Source organism: Anser cygnoides, chromosome 7 (genome assembly GCF_040182565.1).
Source record: "Anser cygnoides isolate HZ-2024a breed goose chromosome 7, Taihu_goose_T2T_genome, whole genome shotgun sequence".
Classification (NCBI taxonomy): Eukaryota; Metazoa; Chordata; class Aves; order Anseriformes; family Anatidae; genus Anser; species Anser cygnoides.
Genome location: NC_089879.1, coordinates 36,996,494 through 37,020,014, shown reverse-complemented (window position 1 = coordinate 37,020,014; position 23,521 = coordinate 36,996,494). Strand labels below are relative to the sequence as shown.

The 23,521-nt window shown below is 36.8% G+C and overlaps 1 protein-coding gene across 2 annotated transcripts in view; it reads left to right on the top strand.

Annotated features, from left to right (window-relative positions):
- ADK (adenosine kinase) overlaps positions 1-23,521 on the top strand; it is a 293,088-nt gene that overhangs the window by 243,682 nt on the left and 25,885 nt on the right. For both annotated transcript variants that reach the window (XM_067000398.1, XM_048060308.2), the window contains exons 8-9: positions 3,248-3,283; positions 10,033-10,147. In XM_067000398.1, the coding sequence (XP_066856499.1) occupies positions 3,248-3,283; positions 10,033-10,147 (151 nt within the window). The remainder of the gene's footprint in view (positions 1-3,247; positions 3,284-10,032; positions 10,148-23,521) is intronic.

The following is a 23,521-nucleotide window of genomic DNA, read 5'->3' as shown; positions in this document are numbered from 1 at the left end:
CTCTGAATTTTAACAAGCCCCGTTACAATTGGCCATGGTGTAGATTATAGACAGCTCCATTTCCTAAATGTTGGGACTCCAGCAGCAATAAAATACATGCAAGAATGGGAATAGTTTTCAGCTGTCAGGAGAGTTCAAATGTAACAACAAGACTAGTACTAACGGAAGTTGTCTCTTTTATTGTTATGTCTGATTTATCTCGCTTTCCTGTGCAAACTGCTCACTATTGTGCAAAGGGAGGGGGTGTGTTACCTTTGGTGACACTGTGTTGCTCCCATTAAGGAGCACTGTATGCTGTTTGCTTCAGCGTAGCTGTATGTTTTAGGTGTGTGTGTTTTGTTTTGTTTTGTTTTGTTTTGTTTTCCCAACCTGCATGAGCCAAATAACATTTCATAACTGCTAACAAATCCCATTTCTACTTTAGGTGGTATGGCAATAAATGTGCTCTTGTGGTTAGTAAAAAGACTGTATAAAAAAGGAGTGTGAGTGTTTTAAATATATTTAGTATAAACAAGTAGAAAGGTGGGGGAGAGGGTGTTATGAACTGAGATGTGATGCAGACAGTATTGGAAAATAGCTCTGAAAATGCTGAGTTGGAATAATGACTGAATAATGTCTAAAGTTTATAAAAACTGAAAGAACTCTCGATTGTGAAATGAAGCCTCCTAAGAAAATTCTGTTCTGTCGCTGTGTTGCTTTGCTGTTGTCGCATGTCATGCATGAATGAAAATGCTGCATTCTCCAGGGAGTGGTAAAGCTTCTGTGTAGGTTGTTTATTTCCTTAATCCCTCCTTCTTCGTGATTTCCAATGTCAGATATAAAATGGAAAGCCTGTAAATATAGTGATTATCATACTGATTATCACCTGCATTAGGGAACGCCCTGGCTGGCCCCTGTAACCCCAGCAGTCTCCACATGTTACAGCCACTTCAATTTTAACCTGACTACTTTATTAGATACGTGGAGCTCAGTATGAGGTGCCCTAGGGCTGCACAGATGGGGTCCGCTTGTTTCCTGTTCTCACTGTTATTGTGAATAGATACTAAAAGCTTCTCATTGCTTTTATCTGGTTAATTTACTTTGAACTGGCCCCAGCATTCAGGGCCTGCTGAACATTTCTCACCATTTTGCAAACACCAAACTGTCATCTCCAAAGCTGTGTTGTGAGCTTTTCTCTCCATTTTGCTGGAAGGGCCTTAATTCTGGAAGGGGTGTCATTCGGGGAGATGCTGATTCTCAGAGAGCTGTAGGCTCAGTCCTTATTGAAAGAAGCTGTTCATGAGGTTTGGTTGATAGGAGAGAAGGAAATTAAGATTGCTGGTGTTCTGTGACACATTCAGACACCCTTAGATTAGAGGTCAACTGCAGGAAAATCTATGATTGTATGCTAGCCGCTATTATTCATGGAGCTGGGCAGCAGACCAGGCTAAAAGATGGAGCTCTAGCAGGAAAATCCAAAGATAAGATACTTTTTAGCAAATGTGCAATCGTTTAACTTTTCTGTGGAAGGGCCAGGTCTTTCAAACCACATGTGCTATGCATGGGTGCCCCAGTACAGAAAATTAAGATGAATTCTCTCAAAGTCTCCCACATAAGGAAATACTACTTAACTGGAATAGTTTTTTATTTCACAGATGTAAGAATGTACTGGTGTCCAGTTTCCTGGCCAAACAATAGTTTAACACAGATGTTAATGTCCTGCTGCCTTGGGGCATTAAAGAAATCCCCTAAGGACAGATCAGTGCAACTTCCGATTTCACTCGCATGACCAAAAACCTGAGGTTAAAGAAGTAATCTGGCTGCAGTACATAATTTTTAGTTTATTTTCCTATTCTCTGCCCCCCTTAGCGCTCCCTTATTTCTCTTATTTTTGTTTTGCTTTTTTTCCTGCAACCCAGTCCCATTTGAGGCTTTCTTGATTGTGTTGCAGTTCATTGTATGTGCATCACTTTATAGTGGAAGTTTGCAGGCTCCTTTTTTTCATATGAGCATAGACTTTGTTAATCACATGCTGGTTTAGGAAAACTCTGCATGATATCTTTGAACCCTACACTCCGTCTTGACAGCCAGGCTAGCAAATGTCATTGACTGTGTGATGTACAAGAAGGAATTCAATTGTAAGTAAATTGTCAAAGTGGCTAACCTTGCCCGCACCCAATTGTCAGGACCATGATTCAGTTTTTCTGTCAACATCAGCTAAGGCTAACCCGGTCAGCCTTATGTTCCTGCAGTGAAGCAGCCTGAGGAGTTGTGCTTTTCAGATGATCACATTTTATTAACCTCAACTTACTGTTGTTATAATCAATTGTACCCACTTCAAATTCTTAGATTGCCCCCAAATTGGCAGATCATATAGGTCCACGAGTATGTATTTTCTGCAGTATTAAAGCTGTCATAGGGACGCTGGCCTTAAATGACGTGGTACAGTAGTTATTTTTGTTTAGTTGGATCGACTTGCTATTCAGACTCGAGCCTTATCCGTCTATTAATATCACTTGGCGAAGATTATCTGGAGGACTGCAAGTTAAAATGTGAAGACTCTGAGCGTTGTCTACAGTATTTGCAATGTTGAGGTAGAAAGTGAATAAGGGAAAAACATTGCTGTTGTCTTCTGTCTCCTTGTTTTTATTTCAAAAGAGATTTTAATTGCTCCAATTAATATAAATAAGAAATGAGGACGTTCTGATACCCTGATGTTTCTTCTGTTCTTTGAGGAAAAGAACATAGTTAAATTGCCTAAAGCAGTGATTAAGACATCAGAGTATTTTAAATTGCTCTGATTCCACCACAAGGGTTTGAACACATTTCATGATCCTATTTTTTTTATGCACAGTAGACGACAAATGGTTTTTTAAAAATGGCTTAAAAACCTCTATCCCATGAAGTGCATAAATAGAGATATCATGCAATTTCAATTAAAAATATGTCTGAAGGATATTTGCCTGGATATGCAATAGTGATTTCCTGCTTAAAGTCCTACATCCAGCAGTAACTTTCCTCATACGGAAAAAAAAACATATATTGTACCTTCTTTATTTGAACTTGTGAAGTGTGTTGACATGGTGCTGTTGTTGGGCTCACGGGAAGGAGGGGGAAGCTTTTGGTGCAACTATCAGAATTGAACAACTGTATATGGGGATATTAAGATAATCGTGTAAAAGGAAAACTGGCTGAATGAGTTTCAAAATGTGTTATTTCTTCATTATCTAGCATTTTATAATTAACTGTTCTTTTTTTATTATTGCAGGAAGCTGCCACTTTTGCTAGAGAGCAAGGCTTTGAGGTGAGTTAACCCACAATTGCACACTAAACAGATCCTAAAGGTTTTTTTTCGTGCTGATAATGAAGTTCTTTTGGACAATGATTGATGTGCTATTATACTCTCCAAGCCTCACAGCGGTTGCCATGGAAACTTGGCAGTCGTCATGGTTTCTTTGTTCTGCCAGCTCAGTGTTATGACGCACTCTGCTAGGTCTGCACCCAACATCGCCTACAGATGTTATTTATTGAATTTTGAAAAGCCTCTTGGGAAGCCGAGAGGTTGGGCACGGTTTCAAGCTGCCTCTGCAGATATGGGACCTGTCAGTTTGTTCAGTTAAAAAGCTACCTCATTAGCTGCATTACACTCCATAAGGATTCACTGCTAAGGCAGTGGTGAGGCAAGACTAAATAGTGAAATCTAACACCGCTTAAAGAACATAAACCCTGCCATATGCGGATTATCATTATGCAAATGAATTTTAGAAAGGTTGTATATAAAATTGTTAGGTACTGATTAACGTAAACCCTGCTTCTCCAAACAGCTTCTTTCCAAAGGGGTAGTGTGGAATTTCTGTTTCAAAACAGATTCAAGTTGGTGTTTTCCATCTGTGCTCTGAAAAATGCCTTATCCTCTACTTTCTTCAAGTAAACACTGTTGATTTTACAGTGATTCTCAGAGCTTTTGATTTCATCTTCTTGAGGAATTTATTCGAGTGCCTAAACCTTTTTATAGTTCCTCTCATTGGCTGCATTCAGATAACTTAATCTGCAAAGCTATCAGCTATTGGTCTCTAATGCTGGATTCAAATAGGCAGGTTTTAAATACTATAATTAATGTGACAACAGTTGTACTAATTTCACAGATAGTAAGCGATCTCACTGAAATCTAAATTGCAGAACTGAACACACATAAATCCTTTTACATGTTTTTTCACTGGAATAAGACCCACCTTAATTGATTTGTTTGCAGTGTGGAAGAATAGATAGCAGTTTGACTGCTCAACACCCATTTTGCATAAATAATAGAAGCCGCGCAATTCGAACCGTGTCGCTTTAAGCACATGCCACTTTTGTGTGGGAATGGTTGCATGCAAAAAAAAAAAAAAAGAAAGAAAGACTGGCAGCTTTTGTTCTACAATTTAGATCTCTTTAGAGCCGTACACCAGCAGGTACATCAATGCCATCGATGTTTTAGATATTAAAACTGTGGGCTGTCCCATTTCATTTTATGTTTTCTAAATTCATGCAGCTGCTTTGTAGAAATCCAGACTTTTTATCAGTGTCAATTTTCATTTGTATAATCTGTATTGTTAGCATAAAAATACAATTCCAATTTATTCTATCAAATGAATGAATTTCACAGATGCCTCCAAATATATTATGAAGCATAACAAATTATTGATACCCTCTGGTAGCTAGACAATAAAAAAGAAAGGAAGTAGTGTATTAAGCCTACCCATTCTATATTTTTATTGCCCCCTTGAGCTAAAGACTTTGAATGTGCCTGGTTTAAATTCAGCTCTAGTGACAAACTGCTTTTGCTGGTGTCTGCTAACTACCATCGTATTAACCTTTCCATTAGTGCTTGCTTAGAGATTCTAGCATGGTTCCTTCTGAACATCCTAAATCTGCCACATTTGATTACAGCATATCAGTAAAGTGCACAATGATTATGATCTTATCTCTTATTACCCGCTTGCTTGGCAACAACTCACATGTCAAGTTTCCTGACAGAGAAGTGTAAAATTTGATAAGTGTCCACAGTCTTGTTTTCCCATTGTGCTGTAAAGGGAAAAAAAATCACATTACTGAGAAAGTATGTTAGGAAAAACTTGAGTATCTTCAACTAGTTTTTCAGTAAAAAAAAAAAAAAAAAGAAAGAAAAAAAACAGGAAAAATTTCCAGCAATTCTCAAAATCTTTTAAAACTGATTCTGCGATTTGTATGGGTTGGAATTAGATAATGTTTAAGGTCCCTTCCAACCCAAACCATTCTATGATTCTATTATTCTATGATCCTATATTGAGAAAGCATAGAAAGGTAAAGGACTAGAGTGGCCAGAGCAAAAATCAAGAGAATATTTACCGTAAAGGTATTGAAAAGTTGCTGTTACCTGAATTTGAACTGCAGCCTGGAAAGAATTTTATTTTTTAATAACAACTACAAAAATAATTTATTGGAAGTCTTTTAGCATGGAAAGTCAATTGTAACTAGCTTTTTTCTTTTTAATATCATCTCCATTTCTGTCTCACACTTACTTCAACAATTTGTGTGGACTATGCATCATATAAACGTGGATTGAGTTAAGTATATCTGAAACAATTTTCAAGAAAAAAAATAATACAAGCCAACTTCAGGAAAAAAAGCACCTTTTTTGAAGAAATAAAATCTTGTAATTGGGAGGGGAAAACACTTCCCTGACACAAATCATTTTTTTTTATTGTACAAGAAACATTGTTCAAAGGAATTTTTATTTTCCTGCTTCATCTTACTAAGAGCTAGTCTTCCATTGTAGTTTGCTGAAATCCGAGGTATATTTATAAAATCAATCACCATATTTGAAGACTGTTATTTCCTTCACTTTATCTTCTGACCAACGCTTCTCTGTAATAATCAAAAGCAGAACATTACTTCTGATGCAGTCTCTTCCTGGAGTGCATCAGTGGTGTCTTTTTTGTGAAGTTTGTGTTCCATGACATTTTAAAAATATTAAATAAATAGTAAATTCACTGTCTGTGAAGATAGCGCTTCATCCTAATTGCATATTGCAGTCATCTCAGTAATGCATTATAATAGTCACCATTTTTATCCAGGGCAGCTCTTGACTTGGTTCCCCATGAAGTAGTAGAATGGTTGTCAGTATATTTTAACTACGTTTCAAGTAACAGAATTGACAGGATAAGGGTTGTGAGGTTTTGTTTTTATAAAATGGTAACTTGCTGTTCATTATATGTAGGAATTTAAAAAACATAACCCTACTTTAACATAAAACTTAGGGTTCAATTCCGACTGTAAACCCAAAATGTAAAATTAAATGTAAATGTAAAATTAAATGAATGGAGCAGAATGTATCTAAGGGGTTGGTACCAGCTGCCATGCAAAATAATTTTTCGTGTTGGAGATGGAGCTCTCATCTATAAGTACATATTGTTAGGGAACCAAATGAGAGAGTTTGGGATCTTGGGTCAAATTTAAGTCTTGAAGGCAATGAGTTCCACTGTTTCCAGTGGATTCATGCTTATTTAGTTCAGGGCTATGGTGGTCCCAGCTTTTGTATGTCTGTTCCGAGTCAAAAATTAGAAGTGCCTGACTAGCAGTTTTAGCCATGTGGTGTTTTTCACATACCTCTGCCTGAGCCTGGGATATCCGAAGTACTTTTCCTCCATGTGTATAGCCCACTTAATTCCTGTAAAGAACGCCGCATGCAAGGTTTTTCAGGTCAGCACCAATAGGCAGATCACGGTTGTGTGAGATTTGCATGTCAGCTTTGTTCAATCAGATTCAAGCATACAATTAGATATATGTGAGTATCCTGTGAATCTGGGACACGTTACAGAGGCTTTAGGTCCATGAACCAGTACAGTCCTACCGTTCAGCCTTGTCTGTAGATACAGGATGCATAGCAGAGTCTCAGTAAGTGTGCAAGTATGAGTCAATGCAAAATAAAGATTATTCATTAAAGCTATTTGATGATATTATGTATATACCGTACAGAAATAGGAGGTGACAACAGTTCATGCTGCTGCTTGAGAATGAAATAAGGGACACAGTACTTTGGCAACCCTAAACTATAAATATTCACATACCACAAAATGTCACAGTTGTACCTTCTAAATACAACACAATGGTGAGGCAGAGACATACAGTGGAAAAGTTAAAGCCTCCCCAGCATTGAGGTTCCAGCTCTTCCAGTATATAATCTATTTCTTGTTGTCTTCCTTTGAAAATTTTCAGTTTGAAAAGTGATTTTGGCTGAAAGTGGCAAAGCTAATTCTCACAGAAGATGATATTCAGTTGAAGTCCTCACAATCAGACACAACTCCTCAAACCAGTCTATTCTGAAATTTCTACTTTTAAAAAAAATTGTTTCCAGTAATTACCTTTCTTCTGCTGTTACATGCTTATTATATATTTAATTCTTCCTGAAAACATACATGCTTTTTATTTTCTTTTACCATCTACCCTATTTCATCCTTTACCATCGTTCTTCACTAGTATTTTTCCTTAGGGCCCTCATTCCCTCATATAAGTTCCTCTTTGTTCTTCCTTAAACTGAAGAAATCATCTTATGATCATGTTATTTTCTCCCATTATAACTTCCTTGTTTTCTTTTTTAAAATTTGAAGTACATGTAAATAAACTACACAAATATCTTTAAGCTCTTTGATTTCTATGCCTGCTTTGCTCCACTGTAAATGTACTTAATAGTATCATTAGCAGCCACTTCCTCCTTAGGAAAAACTAAACACTTCTTTCCTGTTTTTCTTGGTATTTGTGACACTTTATTGTATCTTTACTTCAAGGGTCTCTTAATTGTCAAGTCCTGAAGTAGTTCAGAACTTAGGTATCTGAAGCCTACACGTTGCCAGGTTGGAGGGCCATAATTCTCCATTCGTGCCCTGCCTAACAGCTTATGCCACTAGCTGATACCTTCTACACATAAATCTCCACTTAAAAAGACATTTGAAAACAAAAGAGCAGCAATTGCATTTTTTTCTCTGGCATCTTTAAGGGATTCCTTGCCTTTTGAGAATTAGGGGTAAGATGCCCCTACTCAGAGGGATTCAAGGTTTTTCCTTTACTTCTCTAGCAGTAGAAGTTTCCCCCTGAAAGCACATGTTAAGAGTCTAAGCAGGAGGAATTAAGAAATAACACAAATGAGAGTATAGTAACTGTATATGGAGATTAGAAGTGTGAGAAAAATTTTAGAAGAGGTAGTTAGAGACTAATAAGTAAGGGGAAAATATTTTAGTGTTTGGTAAATGTGTCTAATCGATGGGTTCACTGACTACCAGAGATCTGGGGGAGAAATTAAAGGGAGGCTAGAACTATTGCAAAAGAGCTAGATAATTTTCATTTAGAGTGATATTGATAAATATACAGCTTAGGCATATTCTCTGTACCTAATAAAAGTGGAATGCTGTCAGTGATTTTATCAACAAGATTTCTAAAAAGCAGCAAGTAAACAGGACTGGACAGTATGCGGGTTTATAGGTCTTGTTTATCTAAGCTGCTGCTGAAAAAGAAGCAACATCTTGTTAAAATCAACAGCTGCAGTCAAAACTTCACACTGTACCTGGCTTAAAAATAACTATATGCTGATTTTGGAAGATAAAAATGTATTAATACAAATTAATTCAAACAACTCTGGTAGATGACTTGAAACCACTCTGGACAGCTTTATAAATAAACTCTATTCATTATGTAGTTGTGTTAAAAAAATGAGTTGGGATTCGTAATGAACAGGACACTAAAAAATGCAGAAGATACTGTTGTGGTTTCAGACTGTACTCAACACTAGGCACTTGCCAAATCTGCTGTCTCTCAGTATAGTAGCTTCTACATAAGAGCAAACTAAAAAAATAGTATGGTATTATTTAACACAGATATGAATAAAACGTGGCCCAGTAAATAAGATAGAGAATAAGTGTAGTCTTTCTTAGTTTTCCTACTGTTTAAAAAATAAAAGAAAATATTATACATGATGGCAAGAAATAGGTTTACATATAACAAATTTAATTTATGTGGAACTTACTGGCTCCAGATAAATTTGAGAACAAAAGCTTATCACAGAGCATTATAAAAGGATTTGATGCTTATACAAATAACAGGAATACCGATATTTAGATGAGATTGAAAACTAAATAAGAAGTTGAAATCCTTGTGTTTCAAATCATACGGCAACTAAAATATGAGAATAGGAAGGATAATGCTCTAATGACAAGTTGTGCTGTTACTGGGTTTCTTGCATCAAATAAAACATTTCAAACTTGTTGCTGTCAAAGACATTGGATGGATTTGTGATTTGGTTCACTATGCCAAGTTCTCTGTTCCTAGCTACATGCACTGTGGTGTACAGACAAAGTCCCTTTAAAGCAAAGATTCTTGAAATTTTTGCAGCTTATCCTAATTTCAGCAAATTGGGGATGTTCTGTGCCCCACTGAATACAGCTTCCACCCTTTCCTTCCTTACATCTCAGTGGTGCAGAGAGCTAGTGAGCACATGGCGTATTCACCTGGGCTCCACACCTTTGAAGGTGCTGCAGGATACCGTGGGTTTACTTGTTGAGATCAGTTGTTGCAGGGAAGTTCAAGAAACAGTGTTTGTAATCCTGCTAAAATCAAAGGGATTATGCTACTATAAAACCTGGCTAAACAGGATGAAACTCAGGCTCAGAGTTTATCCAAAGTATTCTCTTACCAATTTTATTTTTAATTTTATGATAGGTAAGGTTAGAATCTAGTCAGCAGCAAAGAAACCCACTAATTGCTCATTAGGAAATGCTCTGTAATTCCTTTGTTAGCTTTGCAGATTTGCAGCAATTGGAATAGCTGAACTATCATTATCAAGATTAAAAACGCTGGTCTCATAGTACTACGTAAACCCTTAGGAGAATGAAGTATTCCTCCTTTTAAAAATCTTTCTCTACAGACAATAAAGTCTGTTTTATACCTAGCCATAAGAAAATAAATTTTTGATCTGCTAATACAGTTCTAATCTTTCACTGCTCTAATATGCTGGTTACAAGAATTTTCTCTCTTTATTAATAGACTGAAGACATTAAAGAGATAGCCCGGAAGACACAAGCCCTGCCAAAGGTGAACACTAAAAGGCAACGAATTGTAGTCTTTACCCAGGGGAAGGATGACACTGTAATGGCTACAGGTATATTTTTCAAATTTTTTCTCTCAGTAAATATTCTAGTTAAGCAATTGCAAGTTCTGTTTTTAGAAATTACAGCTGTTAAATGGTAGGCATAGCATTTGCCTTTTGATGTTAATGTTTCTCATCTCTGTTACGTTTTAATTGTTTTAATATTCTGAATTCAAGTTAGTATTTCATAGGAATGCCTGAGAATTTAGTTTTGAACATCTGAAGTTCTTTTTTATAACATAGATCTAAAATATTGATCCAGTTGGTTTTGCTCAGATTTTATGACTTGAGATTTTATCTGTGTAGCCATCTTTGCTGCAAACAAGAACACACTATGCCTGCTGAGAACAGCTGTGCAACAGTATAGTATATTTAAACATTTGTGAAAAGGAGGAAGTGAAATCCAGTACTAAGTGAATTTCCAGTCTTTCTTGCTTTGAGCAGAAAGTCTCACTTCAAGCTTTTCTCAGCCGTCTGCTCTTCTATTCTCAAAGGAATACATGGGAAAAAGGTGTTCTAGCAAGGATACAAGTAGTTTGTACTGTCTAAATTGATGATGTACAACACACAGATTTAAGCATTATAAACATGACTAGCCTACCTTTTGACAGTCTCTTTAATTTTGCCCACCTATGCTTCTAGACTAAATAAAGCTATTAAAAACATGTGCTGCAGCAAGCCATTTTAGTCACTCATTCCTGCACAAGATAAGTTATTAGTCAGGGCTGAATTCTTCCTTTGGAAATCAAGTGAAGTCGAGGAAGCTTTGCACCTGAGGGTCCAGTGCTTACTCATATGATATTTGCCTCAAAATCAGGATTTGCTTCAGCCTGTGTCTGCAGGGCTAGGCACTAAGTAGGTATGTCACTGCTATATAGATCATTCTTAGCAGCAGTTTGAATGATTTCTCCAATAGTTCACTCCTTCCTGTATTTTGTTAGCTACAGATTGATTTAAAGGAAATAGCAGTCACTGAGAGTTGTGTATGTGTATCTCACTGAATAATGATGAAAGTGCTGCTTCCAGAAAGTTACTGCATTATGTGAATGGCCCATATGGAGGCACTCCACTGGAGTATTGTAAGTTGGCTGAGAAATAGCAGTGTAAAAATGTTTTTATACATGAGCTAGTAATAATGGTAGTAAACTTAAATCTTATGTGTAACCCTCCTGTGCTCTTATTTAATTTTCACTGTGTACTTATTTTATTCTTCAAACTGGAGTTGTTAACAAATCCATTAATCCCTTCTTTGATATTTTTACAACTGGGAGCTTATTTGCGGACTGACACTTGCTAATCTTAGCTGTTTGTTCGCTATGAAATGAACTTAAATTAGAGAATGCACTTTATATGCATGATAAATGCAAGATGGATAGAGAGTGTATGCAATGGTGTCAGCTACAAAAGCAAACATGATAAATGTTAAGGCAGTTTTGAGCCGTGGGATAAGCTATTCAGTGCACAAGCGTAGCTGAATCTCTTTGCTATGTTGTTATTCATGGCAGCCAAATAAATGTCAATAATAAAAGAGAATTAAAGATTTTCATTTCCCAGAGGCAGTCCTCTAATACAGTTTGATCTTTCATTTCATTTGTAATTCGTTCCCATGTCAGGATGCAATCATTCGCCAGGCTCTGTGTGTCATGTTAAGTCATTTAATAATGATTAAGAACATGAAAATATTTGGCCTGTGGGGCAATTCTCAAAAGAGGTACCAATTTGTTATTGTTTTCCCCCTTTTTCCTTCCTTTGGTGTGGATCATCTTTTACCCACCTCTTCACATTAAAATAATAATGAAAGGAGGAAAATGTGTCCCTTAATTTAGTATATGATGATACGATAGAAAGGCATAGAGTACTGCTAACACACTTATTTCAACACTAATTAGGTCTAGTTGTGCTTTGAAACCTGCAGTGGAAAGTGTAAAATGTTTCTAAATGATTTTTGGAAGAATTGCTGTATTTAGGAGTAGTTACCTGCATAGAACTCATTTCCTCTTTGTAATGCACAGAAGAAGAGTAGGTTTTAGAAAAAGCAGTCTATGTATGGTTGTTTATCCTGCCTTTCTGAGGAAACAATGTATTGTCAGAGAGTTTGTGCCTAGATCAGTACTTGCAAAGTCATGGATTTCAGCAATGGATTTGGACCTTCCACCCAAGTCAATAGTGATAATAAGAACATGGTTCCAGGACGTTTATTAGCTGAAAGATGTTTCTGTCACTAGAGACTTGACTCAACCAGAGAGGATCAGTATCCAGACAAAAGACTCTGATTTTTCTTTCTTCCCTTCCACTGCTGCCATTAACCATTCTTCATCAGCTGTTGGCAGATCACATATTCTGGTGTTCTCAGTTTATGTCCGCTGAAAGAGTGCAGGATGGAGCTGGAGCTTACAGGTGTGAGAGTGAAAGATGCCAAGGTGAATTTGGCCCTTTGTGGGTTTTGTACCTTTTCTTCTCTTCCCCTTCTGCATTTTCCCCACGGAAAGCACTCTGCTGTCTGACAGCAACTGAGCCTTGGGAGTAAAAGTGAATGCCTTGGACTGGACTGCTCTCTGTGGAGAGACACATGGACAGCAACCTCCCCATTCTTGCCCAGCCCCAGCCTATGCATGGGCACAATGAGAAAGACAACACTGTGGCTGTAAGAGCTTCCTTAAACAGAGGTTTGTGTCCTCAGTCAAAAAAAAGCTCTGCTTACTGTCCTAGACAAGGCAGCCATGGGGCTAAGCTGAGAGTGTCTGTGTTACAAGAGGAGGAGTGTTCCTCTTTGGTGGGTTACGTGTAGGCCAAATGGTAGATCAGGAAATGGAAATAGGGAGGGGATACACTTTGGTTCAGCTCTGGCTGGAAGGAGAGAAAATGAGGTGGATAAAAGGGATTGTTCCAGATTACTTGTTCATTCATGAAAGGACACAGAATTATATGTGTTGGTAAACGAGATGTAGAATTTTGTTTTATTTTTGGTGGGATGAAGAAGAGCAAATACAGCTGCTCATTAAATGTGCAGAGGACTGACTGTGGAGACAGTTGTTGATTCTTGGACATCCCAGAGAACAGAAGTATCAACAGGTATTTGAGGAGTAGGACAGGAAGGTGCAGATTGTTACCAAAAGAAAAGAGTGACCAAAAAGTTCAGAGAATATATCTCTCATAGACTGAGATAGCTAAAAAGTATACTTCCTCCAGCGATCTGTCTCAGCCCTACAGCAAAGATGTTTAATCAGTTTGTGAATTGCTGCAGTTTAATCCAACATTGTTTAATGCCTACAAAAACTAGTGGTGGCTCACCTCAAAGAGACCATGGACTGTGGCCACTCAGGCACTGATTGACAAGCAACTTAGAGGTCCATGCAGCTGCAGCAGATCATGAAAATGGTGAGAAGCAATAACTGCATCAGCCGTTCCAGTCTAAGCCATTCCCATTTGTCGGTCCAAATTCCTAATCTGTCTGAATTATTTGTGTTTTCAGAGGAAAAAATTATTTTTCTATCATGGAGCACATTGGGTCTTCCTACTGTCTGTTCATATCTCCTCCATCACAGTACTCCAGCCCCAAGGCTCCTTTCCTCTCCCTTTCCTTCCTGTTCTCTGTCAGTAGGAATAATTGCAAGAAAAAGGCAAGCTCAAATTCAAGCTGAGTGTGATCTGTATGTTTTATAGGGAAGGAAAGGAGTGTTTAGGATTGGCACACGGGAGCTATTGCAGATGAAATGTTGACTAAATTAACTGTCAGCTTCTAATAAGACTCCATGGAGCATGTTATCATTGTCTGAAGTTCTCCTATTCGTGTCATTTGGGTGCATTTTCCTCTGATGTCAAATTTTATCTTTTTACTGAAGAACTTGAAGGCATTGGAGTTTCTTAGTGAGTCTAAGAATTACCATTGACAAATTTTTTTTCAAAAATCTGTCTCCATAATGATTGAATTTTGACAAAACTCTTGAAAAAAAGTAACCTGAGAGAGGCACCTGTGATGATACCTTTCAGTACAGAGCATTATGGTATGGTTTAGTAACTGAAAAATCAAATCTATGGACTTGCTTACCTGGGAAAGTTTATTTGAGGAACAGCATTGGTTAAATTCTTGTGTGGATGGTCCTTGGCTGTACTGGGAATTACTTGGCTATCAACACTCGGGTCCCACTAACGCAACCTTGTTCATCATATTCCTCTTCCCATGTCTGAGATTCTGGATTTAACTTCAGGTTCCCAGCTTGGTGGGATACATTCATTCCATGTTTCAACACTTTTTTCTGTAACCACGAAAAAATACGTATGCAGGGAAAGGGGGGAAGGGTTAATGACTGCATCCAATCTCTTGATTTTAGCAGCTGGGGCTTTTAATAAACACACCAAAAATTACAAACTCTGGCAACAACATATATGTCATATCTATGTGTGTGCTATAACATTTGTCAGAATTAAATGCTGTGAAAACTATCCTTTTTACAGAGTTGCTCATAACGTTTTTAAACGAATTACTTTTAGTCAGATACATTTTATGACTAGTCTTGGCCCAAAGGGAAGTCTTTGGAAAGTCTGAGCAAAATCAGTTCAGCAATGGAAAAACATACTTTTATATTGAAATATTTGCATAATTCAAAAACAGCTGAAGCTACAAACTTTAAACTTGGCTTGTTTTATAGCTTTAATAGTGGAAAGAAAAACAGTCCAAATTTAAAGAAAATCACTTCAGCATTTTTCAAGTTATGAATGATGAAATCTGGCATGTTCAGGCGCGAACATAGAATTTTCCATTCTTTTTTCCCCCAATGTTTTCAAGACCACCTTTGTTAAGGGCACGTTTGTAATAAGCTCGCTTGTTAGAATATGCAGTAAAGAAATGAAATTGTTAAGGATTCAGGCATTAAAACCTAACTAAAACGAGTTAGGATTTTACTGATTTAATGACACCGCTTACATCTTCAATTTGTGGGATACGTGACTTGAGAATTTTTCAGGAAATGTATTAGCTTTGCAGTGAATGTGGTAGAATGAGAAAGGTACCCCTTAAAAATCTCTTAGTGTACCTCACAAATAGTACATACTGAAATTTCTGAATTTCTATTTGCTATTACTACTTGATAATTAATCTATTTGATAAATTACACAGCATGTGCAATATGGCCAAATTAATACGTGGCTATAAAACTTGCAACATTACCAAATTTTAGAGCCCACTACAAAGCTTTTGATGTTGGAGTAATACTAGGCATTGGCCTCTGCCTGTTATCTGAAACAGGATACCAAGCTAAATGGATGTTGGTTTAATCCACTACAACCAGTCTCAAGGTAATATATGCCCATATGTTCATAAATTAAAAGTTTATATGGGTTTGGATAAAACCAAAACTTGATCTAAATGAAAATAGCAACAGAAGCATGGAGGAGAGTGTGTTTTTATGAATGATGAAACTTCTTGTACTTTGTAAGGGTATGTTAGATCTTGAAGGAGAATTTTTAAACCATTTTGTTTAGAAGAGTTGCTAGAGTTTTTAAGTGCCATTCTTACATCATGATGGTGTGATGCTCCATGCATTTTGGGGGAATAAAAACAAGCATATAATCTAGTCTAAACAGAGGTCAGTAGGTTTTCTTTGTCAGGTTGTGCTGCAATCATAGACCAGCATGTTACCTTGTAAGCTTATCTCTAAAACACAGAAGTATTTATTACTATTGACACTGCTGACATTTTATGGTGGGCCTGTTTGCAGTTCCTCTTTCTGTAAATTACTGGGTATGTATGTTGTCCTCTAAGCAAGAAAAACTGTTTTTTTTCCTTAGTTCTCATAGCTTTCATGCTCAGCCTTCCAGACAGGAAAAATCCTGACGTGCTCTTTTTATCAGACAGCCTTGCTACGTGTTTACACAAACAAAAGTCGTGTCTTGGGCCTGCAGCTGGGTTATATTACAATGCATGCTCTTTTTCACAGGATTACACACTTTCACTATTCCCTGTCCTGTGATATTCACAAATGTAAAGAAAAATTTAAATACCAAAAATGGATTTAGGAAAAATGGAAATTTTGGTCTGCTAATGGCAGAACAAATGAACCAGAAAGCCCAGTAGAATTATTTTTAGTTTAGTTGTGACTTAAGAAACCACAAAACCTAAATTAATAATGAATGTTTGTTGCTAGGGATTAATGAATAGCAAAGCTGGTAATGCCTTTTGTAACTGAGACCATTCATGATTTCATGCTGTGTGGGAGAGGAGGTCTGAGGATTTTATTAGACAGCTGAAACACATTATTAAAATCAAAGTTCCTGGATACCAGTATCTTAACTGGACTTAAAAGTGTATCAACAATTACATCTCAAAGAATGCATATACCTATGTATGTATATATGTAGATATATATATGTATGTATGTAATGTGTGTGTGTGTGTGTGTGTTTCAGTAATTTCTCATGGATTTAAAGAATAAAATATCTTGCCTAGTCTAACCTGGTAACACAACAGTTTAGCCCAGCAACTGAGAAGAAAGTTAATCACTAGTAATAAGGAATTTTCAAGGCAAAACTGTACCTTTCATTAAACATAGCCTGAATTTCAGGTGCTATAATGAATTTGCGTTCTGGCATTCCAAGGAAAAATTACTTCTTTAAGCTGTGAAAAACATGTGTTTGTTGAAGGGCAATAAATATGGGCCCCCATTCCATTCCTTAGGACTTGGCAGTATTTCCTCTTACACAGAAGAATTTCTATATTTTTTTCTAAAATACTAATACATAGATCTAGGAAGTCAATTTTTGTACCATAAGTCTAAAAGGAATTCTTGGAGGCATGACTCTTAATACACAACTCCAGTGGTTGTGTAACATAAATTAAATGATGTTGCCCTTATAGAGTGGAAAAGGGGGAGCAGGACATGGTTGGACCTAAGGTCTACCTAAGCTAGTATCTGGAACAACGTATAGTAGTAGGTGCTTGTAAAAACAGAAAAAATATGTAGTGATACCTCCATGTTACGCTCTCCTAGCTTCCAGCAATCCGTAGTTTGTGACTTTCTGAATCATACAATGAGTGTCAAAGCCACGGAGTTGTGAAGAAGTACCTCCCGCTATTTGAATTCAGCCATTTAAGAATGTCACTGGCTATCTCCTGCATCTTGTGTTGCAGTGGTCAGCCGTAGGAGACAAGGAAAAAGGAGACTATAGTATCTATGAACTATATTGGATTAAATTATTGTGGAGCTCCACTCCAAGTCATATTGTGTTTTGAACTTCCATATGGCAACTACAGAGACTGTGGTTCCCAAGGTGGAAGGAAAGTTGCTTCAGGATCAGCCAGTAACATCGTAGAATTGTCTGCAAACCAAACAGCAAAGAAAGAGGGGATAGAGACATAAGTATATTATCAAAAGGGAAATGATCTTTTTGACATCTTGTATTTTGAAAACCAAGTTTTATCATATAATTATATTAAAAGAATGATGAGACAGCAAAATCAATCATTCAGTACTTAGGAAGCACTGGAACTAATGACAGCCTTCCAAACTGAGTTTGTGCTTCTCAGTGGATGTGTAATTCATGCAACTTTGTTGAGGTTATGGCCCTGTTTTCTGAAAATGCCACCTACCTCTCTGTGTGCGCACCAAACATGAAATTCTGGTGACTTCTAGTTTTTCAGCTACTACTATTGCAGCTACAATGATAAGAAAATCCAAAACTGTGGTATCTTATTTTATATCAAATAATTATGCTATAAACTTTTCATTAAGTTTTTGCTCTGTTTCAAGTTCAGCGTTTTCCTTTTCTGTACACACATTCTGTGCTGCTGAAATATCTAGTGTTGTATGCTCTCCATTTCTACTTTAAAACACATGGTTTAACAAACTGAAATCTGAAACCTGTAGTTTAAAGGGTTGCAGTGCATAGGCTTCTCCCCTCCCAACACTTGTGTTCAAATCATACTAATAGGGTAGCTATTTTATGAAAACAGTCAGATAGTAAATTTTTGCAATTCTTTCAACTACCAATAGTTTTTAAGAAATAGATTTTCTCTTTGCGCTGATTTGGTGAGATTATTTTTTTCATTGTAAGAAATTAAATGTATGCCTTGTTCAGCAGGTTTCGTAATAGATCGATAATTTGTTGGCTTAACTTTTTTGTTTTTTCCTGTGGAGATATGGGAAGATCAATGTCTGTAGTGCCCTAGGTCATGATCAATACTTTTAATAAAACTACCTTTTTTTCTTTTCCTTTTTCTTTATTTATTTTTTTACCTTTGTACAGTTTTGCTTTTATTAATGAGCTTTTCCTTTAGTTTTAGACCATTAATGGTTTTCAGATAATGTCATACTGCCCAAGGTCAAGGCCAATCTGAATTTATAACTCTACTTATCAGTGATTAAATCTATTGGATGGGCTTAGATGTGTTAGAAGACATGAGAGTTGGAAGCACTGCTTTGTAGAGACTCAAAGCTAAAAGAAAACAAAAACTCAACCTTTTGGGAGGCTTTTTTTCATTTCACTTTTAAACAAATAACAATTGTCTTATGTATGGATCTTATATTGGCCTTAACATCACAAGTAACTACTGTCGCCTTGACTGCTTCTCAGTTAAAGTTATTAAATGCTCCATATTGAGTCTTACAACATTACATTGCTCATTTTGGAAGATGAGTTTGAAATAAGATACATATCTTTTGTTCATTGCTGAAATTCCGGATGGGAAGCTAGTAACTTATCAAAGTATGTGTTATCAGCTGGAGTTCTTGCAGAGAATATGATATTATTGTCTCTGGGGCTCAGCCCAGTTGCTTTTGAAATCAATGGAAAAATCTCATTAACTTCATTAGATATTGATTATAGCCATGGAGAACTTAAAACACTCATGAATATGAATGGTTTATACGGATCCATGTGTCTTTTTTTGTGCTGTACCTTGTCTGCAAGCTCTTGATTCAATTTTTGTAGTCTACCTAGAGGTTATACAAAAAAAGAACTGTATGTTTGCCGAGAGATTTGATAACATGTTTTACCTTAAGGTATCTTCTTTGCTGTCTGTTACAAATGAGGTGCATAAAAAACTGGACCCTTTGACCACTGGCAGCTAGGCAAAATATCTTTTGCAGAAGATCTTTTTTCCATTATTTTGGCAGTTTTAGCCTTTTTTATTATTATTATTATTAGGCAGTAGTTCACTTCATAGCAAATCATCAGAGAGGAGTTTGAACAGCAGAATCTCCACTCAGGTGCCCTACAGACTCTGATAGCCTATCATCTTTAATTTAGAGATTTTATTTCCCATCTTGTGATTATAGTTGAATGAACATTGTAGAAAAGTTGAAATTGTAGCTATCTGTGTCATGCTTTTGCCATAAATGATGGAACTTATGTTTTCAAGACTCTAATCTTCACCAGCTCAAATAGTCACTATAAAATAATTGCACAGAATGGAAAGAGAGTAAAATGTGGTTATGTATGGAGACCCTAGAAGAAAATTAACTGCTGGAACTGACCCTTTGATTACAAGTTTCTCTGTTGTAGCATCCAGTCTCAGGTAATAGAAGTTGTGGTAAATAGGTGGCTGAATGAAATACAAATTCTTATCTCCAGGAGAGAGAGAGCAGAGATGCTGGCTAGTGGAAGAAGTGGACAGGAGGGTTGGGGGTGAGTTACAATGGGTCCTGCTTTGGGGATTTAGTATGCATTTTGTGTAAGGCCAGAGCTAACACTGGAGGTGGGGTGAGGGAGAGGAGTCAATTGGAATTCTCCAAAACGGTTACCTGTCTAAAAGCGGATTTGTGAGGTTTTATGATCAGTTTGGCTCGGTTATTTCCACAGTAGGTTTTACAGGTAAAGCAAAGTGGGAATGGTTCAAATACCGTATCTGAAAAATAAGCTGTGCACCTTACCCATATACCAGTGACCTGACCTTGACACACCTGAGCATAATATAGGTTAGGAAGTAGCAGTTTAGATGTAAATCCACAAATACCACAAAAATAAAGTTTATGTATTTGATCCTATTTGAATCAAAGTAGGCTCCAGCTTACTTTTGCCAGAGCTATTTTCTTTGATATGAATAAAAAAGTCAGTAAAATAAGCAGACCTGACTTAAAGTATGTAAAGACAGCAGATTTAGTAAATAAGGCAAACATGAATTATTTGTACATTGTTAGGCTTTGGCTATACCGACAGAATGATATAATAACGTTTGTTTAAAAAGAGTACATACAGTCTTCAGAAAACAGATTTAAAGTTTGGAAGGTGACTTCCACTGATTTTGTTTGCTGTACTCTGCTACCCTGTGCCCCCCCCTCCTCCTTCCTTTGTAATCTATCCTGATTCCTCTCCCTGCCACAGTGATTAGCAGTCAAAACTAAATCAGAGAGGAGTCTGTGGAACCAAATATTTATATCCTTGTAATCTGACACTCTGATATTGTACTGTGAACCTGAAAAGATGCCAGGCCATGCATTGTGGCTAATAGCGATTGACCACGAATAAAACTGCAGAGCTTTATTCCAAATTGTTGGCTTTCTAAATTTGATAAGTACATTTCCTAATAGAATATAAAAGTGCAATAAGCTACGCATGCCATCTCTTTCCTCCCCACCTGTCCAATTGCAGAATGCTGTTTGTACAGTATATTGTTGCTGCAGACATCTGAGTAAGAATTTTAGGAGCAGTTGGCTATCAAATGATGGCAAATTTAAAGGTTATGCAAATTATGCCAGTACAGCCCAGCTTGTTTCAGACCTCTTTTCTCTATTATCATATCAATTGAGTCAGCTCATAGTAGACAAAGCAAGGTTATGGGAACCACCTAGAGCATCATGCACCATTAAACATCAATGCAGCATACATGAACATCTGCAACAACGATCTTATTAACAGAGTGTATAACGGAAGGCAATAAACAGCTTTCTTAGTCACTTAATTGTAAAAAATTTAATAACCTAATACTTGCATTATTTATCAACAGCAAGTTGTTCAAAAATATTATGCAATTGTGGTGGATTAGATTGCTCTACCTATTGCACATTGTAAATTACCACACAAATATGAAAATCCATTTGTAAGCAGTTAAATGCTGTATTTAGTATAGTGCTAATGCAATTTTCTTTTAATCTCTGGCACATCATGGGATATAAGTATCTGTCGTTTGGGGTGACATTTTTATATTTGGCTAAAACCAAATATTAAAAATAAATAAATAAAGAGTGTTTATGGATTTTCTGCTTACCTTGACAGCGTAAACAATTAAAAAAATCAAGATCATTTTGAAAGGTAGAATACAAAAACTATAAAGTGGTCTTTGTATCCGCAATCAAAACAGATGCTTAGAGAAACAAAGCAAAGCATGTTAGATTTTCATACTGCAAATGTATGGTGTGTCAGCTTCTGGGCAGTCACCAGTCTGATCTAGAAGATGAGAGCATGTGAAGCTGTGATATTTGATTCCCAATGCCTCCTCCAAGACCCGTTTTTGGTTACCAGAAAACTGTGGGCGTGAGGTGAGAGCTGTGGGAGAAAAGCACCACTCTTCCAGCTTAGCCTGCATGTGCAAAAATGTACAGACATTTAATTATCTAAGAAATGATTTGTAGCTAATTTAGGGCGAAAATAAGCTCCTTCATTTTGGGCCAAATTCTCATTCTAGACTTGCATAATACTGAAAGAGTTCCATTAAAAACAGTGGAGTTGATGTTTTTAACTGGTGTTTTTAAGAGCAGAATGTTTACCCACTGAGATTAGAACAAATCTCAGCCTACACTGCGGTGGCATCTTCTAATAGATCTAAAACCTGCAAAAGCCTGAGAAAATTCATTTAGTAAGCAAGTTTCATTCTTCAAAAATAAATAAGTAGCCTAGGGAGATCTTAATTAAAGGCAATAGAGAATTTACAAATACAGCATAAGAAGAAAAAAAAAATGTAAAAATTCTAGATCAGAGCTCTGAGTTAAAAGGATGAAAAATACAAATTTCTACATCTACCTTGAATATTTAAAGGCAGTTTAAATTTCTAAAATTCCTGTGGCATATCTACCTCAACAATGTCCAACTAGCATCCAGTTAATTAAAAAAAAAAGGAGAAATATATTTATACATTAACTTATTTTTAGTAATGTTTGTAAGGAAGGCTCTCTTTCATTTTGATGGACTGATTGTATTTATGAAACTAAATATAAATTTTCCCAGAGGAAAAAGCTCCTTCAGAACTGCTCTGTAGTGACCTAATGCTCACTCCTTCTCTCTTCAGTCTTACTGATGCTCAAGTAAAATAGAAATGCCTTGGGCCTATTTCTGCCTCCACTGACGACCCATGCTTCTCAGATTATCATGTAGCATAAACAAAGCTGTCATGTAACATGGCATTTATTTAAACGATGTGATTTCTGTGTTCACCGCTGTGAAGCTGAGGTATAGCTAAGAAAGCCTGCAAGTTTTGACAGGTGTGTTTGCCCCGTTAGGGCAATATGCTTAATGTATAAAAAATGTGAGGCATAATACAGTGGTTGTCCTGCTCAAAATCAAATTGTAATGCGTTTTTCTACAGCTTGTTTTAGCCAATGTCCTGATAAGCTTTTTGACCAGATTATAGATCAATATTTGTGAAAATTCTCCCATAGGACAGTGTTTTGATGGTCCAGCTGTGCAGTAATTTCGAGTATGTCTGTAGAACAGCATGAAATGGAGTACAAACATATGTGCTTTCTTGCTAGCATGTGGGTCAATGCAAGCAGAAAGTGAAGTACATGGTCTGCTTTCTTAGCTGAAAGATACTTCATTTTTGCACAGCCCATGGAGCCAAGTTTCAGAAGGCTGAAGAATGTGTGTGAGCTAGAACATGGGTCAATGTAACTTGGGCATACATATGTGATGTATTCTGTGCATTAGATATTGAAAATTGAAATTCCATCTGTCGTCATTTGTACTTGTTTTCACTACCTGAGCTACCTACTTGTGGATGGAAATAGAGATTTGTTTATATCTTCCATTCCCATATGTAGCTTAAAGAGTAGTATTTCTTTAGAGGGTTTATTTGTTGGGTTTTTTTGGTTGGTTGGTTGGTTGGTTTGGTTGGGGTTTTTTTGTTTGTTTGTTTTGTTTGTTTGTTTTGGTTTTTTATTTTTAATGATGAAGTAGGATGTACACCAGTCAAGCCAAATCATGTAGGATTTGCAGGGTGGGAGCAGAGGTCAACATTTGTTGATATCCAAGGCCAGATCTGTTTTTGTGCCACGCTGCACTTTCACTGAGGTGGCTAGACTGATTGTGCTGAAGCTATACCGACATGCAGCCATCGTTACGCCAAGGGGACCTGTTCTCATGGGAGGCTAGGGTCACACCATTCACGGATTTCGGTTATTGTAACCCATCTCCTTCTTCAGGACTGATTTTGATCTGAGCTTTTCCTTGTAATTTCAT